Source organism: Halyomorpha halys, unplaced genomic scaffold (genome assembly GCF_000696795.3).
Source record: "Halyomorpha halys isolate HHAL.00 unplaced genomic scaffold, Hhal_1.1 Scaffold585.1, whole genome shotgun sequence".
NCBI classification, from domain to species: Eukaryota; Metazoa; Arthropoda; class Insecta; order Hemiptera; family Pentatomidae; genus Halyomorpha; species Halyomorpha halys.
This window is the reverse complement of record NW_027109935.1, coordinates 187,391-193,881: the sequence shown is the minus strand read 5'-3', so window position 1 is coordinate 193,881 and position 6,491 is coordinate 187,391. Positions and strand designations below refer to the sequence as shown.

The window sequence follows — 6,491 nt, the reverse complement described above, 5'->3', positions numbered from 1 at the left end:
TATATATATGAATAATGGATACTAAAATGACTCAAAATTTAAGGAAATATTTTAAACCTCCAAATAAATATTGCCTTATTTTAAATCATGTAATACACAACATGAATATATCCCTCCACTCATAAAAACTTATTTATATTTCTCTTCAAAATCACTTCAACCTCGAATTTAAAATGCAAACCTTAAAAAGTAAAAAACACAGAAATGATCGAAATAATACAGTAATCACAAACAAGTCTATTTAATCATGAATACCTAGGCCAAATGATTAAATTGGAATTGTTGTAAACACTAATACAAATAAAGGATAAATAATTAGATTAAAAACAAGTGATAATCTCAACCAAGTGTAAATATTATCAAGCTTTCTTAAAACAATGGTTTTCATTATTAATGGTAAATAGGAAAATAAATGTATCAATAAGATAATGTGTTAATTCTATAATATAGTAATATATACAGGACTAATTTTTACCTGGCCAACACAAACAGGATCTAAAGTAGGTAGCCTATAAATTGCTATTTCATTTGAATTCTTAGCTCCAGATGCAAGAAGCGTTCTTGATGGGTTGATCTGAAGCGCGTGAATACCACTCGAGGCTTCACCAGGAGGAATTTCTGCTGACGGATCTCGTTTCCCATGTAAACATGGTATTTGATCAATTTTTTCTGTAGCGACATCATATACCATAAGCTAAGTTGAAATTGAGAAAAAAAGGATGATTATTAGCTATGTTAATTAAATGGTTTAATCATGATAAGAGGTAAATCACATACCTTATTACATTTAGTACCGAATACTACTTGTCGATCGCTTAACCACTGTGAACAAAACACTTTATTCATATTGTTCAGTGCAATAGGGTGTTCTCGAAACATATCATGTGCTAATATATGTCTTGAACCATAGTCACTGTTAAATGTTCTCAGTTCTTTCAGTCCATATTCTCTACTACGAATGTAATCTACCACATTAAATGAAGTTTTTAATGCTCTCTGCTGTAAGATAGTGGAGTCCTCTTCATCATCAGAGTCGTCATAACAAATAAAATCCTCTGGCTTTTCAGGCTTCCTTGACTTCTCAAGTTTTATAGCACAGGCTTTGATGATTCTTTCCTCCAACCTTCCAGTATAGGAACATGGAGGTTTTTTCCCATATACTGGTCTCCTAATTGTAGATGCCATGATTGGCTGGTTATTTATTTACAAGAAGCGATCATTTGATCTTTTTTGGGTGCAGCCAACAACTGTATTGCTTTTTCAAAATTTTCATACCGTCACTTGGAAACGCCATTTTTACAACAGTAACAGTTCTCCTTATTCTTTTAAGAATTGATCTTATAAACTTAACACCATAACATATTTTGAATCAAATAAAGTAACCTAGAAATGCCTAATGACAACTAAAACAGCAGATACTAAGGGGCCATTTTGAATTGTAATGGAGTAAATTCCTCGGTACATGAAAATGAAAGGTGGAAAAGCAGTATATATTTATTCGCAGCTCTTGAAATATATAAATGAAATTTTTCAAACACCTATAGAGAAGAAATACCTCCTATAAGAGAAATGTGCGTTTGACAAATTGATTTTAGAAATGTGAAGTTGGTAAACAGCACCATTTATAAACAAAAGGTATTTCTATGGTTAGCTAAGGCATACCAGATCAGTGCTTGTTATTGATGACGCCAAGGGCTGGTGGCGCTATCTTTATATTGTGACCTACGATAAAATAACTATTAGCACCAAATTTAAAACTGAAAAAATAGTTTTTGAATGTGAATTAGAGTAATATAGGAGTAGTTGAGGGTTATGGGACCTTTGAAAATAGCTTACAATGTTCTCCATTTAAGCACATATATTAGTCTCAAACTCCTCAGTCGGAAAACAAGGAATATCTTCCTTATGAAATTTAAGTTCCTAATATTCCTAGAAATATAAGTATACGCACATTTGATTAACCTTCAATTTCTTGAAGGTTCCCAATCATCGAACTGAATTGATTTGGACAATATCCATCTGCAGTAGGTATCATTACAAAATGACACTTATTTGATTTCTATTCATTTTTTTGCTTCTAACAGCGATTTGAAAAGAAAGTTAAAAATAAATAAAATGTTTAGTGGACTGTTTTACACATCACTGCTTTGCTTAAAAAAAAAAAATTACTGTAAAAATACAATACCGTAGACTGTGGTTACTTTTTGGTAACTCTATTAGCTTTGGGATAGTTTATAGAGCAGCTATACTCAACCTGTGGCCCGCTGGTCTTTTGTGGTTGGGCCATTTTGTGTTACTTAATTTTAAACCATTTTGAAAACTGGTGAAGATGGTCGGGGGGGGGGGGGGGGTTCAGCAAAAAAAAAAAAACACAAAGAAATAAAAATTATTTATTCATGCCGACGTTTCGACTTGAATTTCAGGTCCAGGGCTATAAAACAAAAATAAGTAACAGCCATCATTCAGAGAAACATAGAAGTGAAAAGAAATAATACACTAACAAATTTGAAAATATACATAACATTGAATTGAATGATATAAAATATCTGGTTGATGGATCATGGAATTGGACAGTAGCAGATTGATAACAGTGAAAGATGAAACATAAAATTATATAATAAACATAATATTATATAACATCATAGAAATTATATATGTAGGAAAGAAGGTATGCATAAGATAAGATATGTAAGTTGGGTCTCAAAAACTACTAAAGTTTTTTAATTATAAGTAGATGGTCAGGTTTGCGGTCCACAACAGAAAAGAACAAATAGTTTAAAACTATTTTAATGTCCGACGTTTCGCCCCACTTTGCAGGGCTTCATCAGGGCTGTTCAAAGCGAACTTTTTAAAATATATAATCAGTAGCCAAACTTTTACACTTCTACTTTTCACTTATTTGAGGCATGTTGTTATTACAATTTATTAAGTACTTATTACAGTAATTTATTAATTACTGTAATCAAACCTTAGAAGTAAACAATCACAAGAAGTTTTGGAAGGAAAGGTTACTAAACAAGGTGCTCAGAAAGTCCGCTAGGAGCTCTTACGCATTTATCATTTAACATGACTTTACATAGGGCTGCTCACAATGCTATACTTATTATATTTTACATTTTACATTTAACACATCATGAATACCCCTACAATACTACCGCGCCGTGGTGTGCAGTGCTATTATCGATACGGAAATTTATACATTTATTTTTTTAATTTACGGTAGACGTCTGATTGTATCATGTCAACATCTCATTTTAATATTATCGGAAATGTAATGCCGTTTTTCAATTTCAGGTGCTTTTTAAATAGTGCTTTATTAACTTATTTATTTATCTTAAAGTTCCCTCATCCCGTTTTAAGCCAATATTTTAGGAGTGATATAGACCGTCGCTCCTTGGGTGTCTTAGTCAATATTGACCTAGCAACCGTATTGATAACACGGTTTTAGGTTAAGTTGAGGTTAGCTCTCTTGTTGTTATCCAACTTCCAAGGATACTGGAATTCCTAAATTCCTGTTTGCTGCTTGCTGTTCCTCTGCTATCTGTGTGTCTCCTGTTGAAGGCTCTTGCAGAGACTCCTGGACCTTTAGTTAGTGGACAGGTTAGTGGTTTATTACCTTAACTAGACAATGGTTTGTTTAGAGTAATTCGTTAGACTTTAGTCAGCACTGCGGCCGCAGCCAGCCGGCTTCAGTTAGCTGTCCGCTGGAAGCAACCAAGGCCCACTCGCAACCTAACCCTTGCACCTCAGCCACCCCTGGAGAAGCAGCAGTCCACAGCCCTATGGATCTTGGGGAACACAGAGGAGCCAAGAGAATGAATGAAGAAAAAGAGTGGGAGATTGCTAGCGGTAGAAACTACTTTAAACCGCGCCCATCAGCCAAGCAACGGAAGACTGAGTTCCAACTCAGGGATGATAACACATTCCTAGGATTAACTGTCGAAGAGCCCAAGCCTAGGCCTCCCCCACCAGTTATAATCGCACCAGCCGTATCGTTTATATCACTGAAGCAGATGCTGGCAACAATTGGGGTAAGCAAGTTCACCACCAACAACTCTGAAAGGGAGACTAGACTCTACCTTACCACCGAAGCAGACCACACCACTTCCATTGAACTATTTAAAAAACATGATAATGTGCGATATCACACGTTCGCACGTTCGCACAAAACGATCAAAGAAATTCGTGTTGCACGGATTTGACATTAACCACCCCATAGAAGAGATAACAGAAGGGCTAAAAATTTGCCTACGTGGCTTCAGAATGGGACGTAGGCTCATAAAGAGAGATGGTCTGAACCGCACCCACGAAACTGAAGCGATCCAGATCATCACAGATCCATCAGTGCAACTTGAGGATATTGAAGCCCTCAAGCCCATTGATTACGTCCGATTTAGGGTCTCTAAATTTAAAGAAGATGGTGGGGGTCTACGGGTGTACAGTGTCACAGATGCCTTGAGTATGGCCATACCAAAAAAATACTGCGGTCGCCTGTCTCTGGTGTGGAGATAATCACACTATCGAAGAATGTCCTAAAAAATCAACACCTCCCAACTGTAAGCACTGCAATGAAAAACAAATTGCATCTTTTAAAAGCTGTGAACGAAGGATAACCCTAATAAATGCGGCAAGGTCTAAAAGACAAACTTCTGCAACTGCACCAGCATCCACCAGACAACCAAGCAAGCCAGTCCGTAAGGACCTCACTTTCACCACCGCTGTACGAGGACCACCGGTACTGTCCTCTCTACAACCACAACCACCTACGACTCCCCAGACGAAATCTAACCCGACTATGGAGACGACGATCACAGCCCTGATGGACAAAATGTGTTCCAGGATGGACCAAATGATGACGATGGTGATGACCCTCCTCAACACCATGACTAAGATGATGGAACAGCGTCATGGTTGAGCACACCGTCCTCAACTATAATATCAAAGGCCTTCAATCGAAGATGGCTGAAATGGAAATCCTCCTGCAGCAGCATAGACCATCAGTGGTGGCATTGACTGATACCATGCTCTCCACCTCTCTCCGACTGTTCTTCCCTGAATACACCTCATATCGAGAAGCCTGCTCCCCGGTTCTGCTGAAAGCGTAGCCTGGTCAGGTGACGTCCAGGCCCATACTGAACCCTGTAGAATCGACCGAAGACACACATATGATCACGGTGGACGTACGGTTTAAACACCGATTTACTTTCACCTGCATTTATAAGAGCGCGAGGTACAGTCTAACATCAGCGAGACTACTACTACAACACGCCCAGGCTAGGAGTCGGTTTGTAGTCCTTGGGGACCTCAATGCTCGCCACACCGCATGGTTGTTTGGTAGTAACAATCCACTGGGTACCTGTATCTCCACCAAGACCAGGCTGGCCGTCTTCCATCCAGGGGTACACACCTTCAAACATGCGGGTTACCCATCGAGGACCTCAACGCTGGACCTACTCCTGACCAGGGATCTCCACACAGTTACAGACTGCCGAGGTCTGGCATATGGACCGTCTGATCACCAGCCTGTACTCTATACTTTCGAAGGTACACCAACAACACCACCGGCAAGTAAGTATTTATTCCACAAGGCCGACTGGAAAGGATACAGGTCCTGTGTCGAACAAACTCTCTCAGTGGTCACGCCACTACGGACATCGGAGGAGGTGGATGCAGCGGTGGAGGTTATCACCACCACTATACAGGATGCAGCTGACTTCACCATCCCCAAGTTCACGCCACAGCCCAACGCCTTCAGGAGACCGCCAAAGCACATCCTCGCCCTCATCGGTCAGCGAAACAACCTCCGCAACATCTACCAGCACACACATGACTACAGCCTGAAGCCGGCCATCAATGCGATGACCCGGCAAATAGCTAGTCTCATGCGGGACTGGACCTCGCTCTGGCATGACCAGCTACGAAGGGCACACGATGATCATCGCCAGTACTGGAGACTCGTGAGGTCCTTCGTCAACAAGAAGCGAAGTGTCCACCTCACATCAGGCGACGATCTCCTGACGTCGGGGGAACAGGCTGAACTCCTGGCCACAAGCTATGCAGCGAGGGATGCTGAACGGACTACCAGTGCACCCCATCCACAACCTGGACCAACGAGCCCCAACGAGAAGCCTCTATTCTCCTCCTTCGACCAGCTAGAGTACGTACTGCGAAGCGTCAAAGGGAATAAGGCGTCAGGACTGGACGGAATCCCGTATGTACTCATGAAGATGCTTCCTAGGAAGGGTAAAGCCTTCCTACTCAACATCTTCAACTCATGCATGCGGATCCCGTACTTTCCCACAATATGGAAGCAAACTATCGTAGTACCTTTACTCTAACCGGGGAAGAAGGAAGACTCAACCGAGCACTGTTGCAAACGAAGAAGGGTGCATTAACTATGGTTCTAAGGATTTTGGATTGAAAGGATTGGATACGTTTGATGTTTGACGGTTTAGCTGTTCCCCAAAGTTCAAGTCCGTAGGTCCAGATAG

At 40.2% G+C, this 6,491-nt stretch overlaps 1 protein-coding gene across 1 annotated transcript in view; it reads right to left on the bottom strand.

The window, feature by feature from the left end:
- Positions 1 to 1,650, bottom strand: part of DCAF12 (DDB1 and CUL4 associated factor 12-like protein) — a 14,853-nt gene extending 13,203 nt beyond the window's left edge. Inside the window, exons 1-2 of the mRNA XM_014426571.3 lie at positions 778 to 1,650; positions 476 to 694 (exon numbers count right to left, since the gene is read on the bottom strand). Coding sequence (XP_014282057.1) covers positions 476 to 694; positions 778 to 1,185 — 627 coding nt within the window. The 5' untranslated portion in view covers positions 1,186 to 1,650. The remainder of the gene's footprint in view (positions 1 to 475; positions 695 to 777) is intronic.
- Positions 1,651 to 6,491: the final 4,841 nt, after the last annotated feature.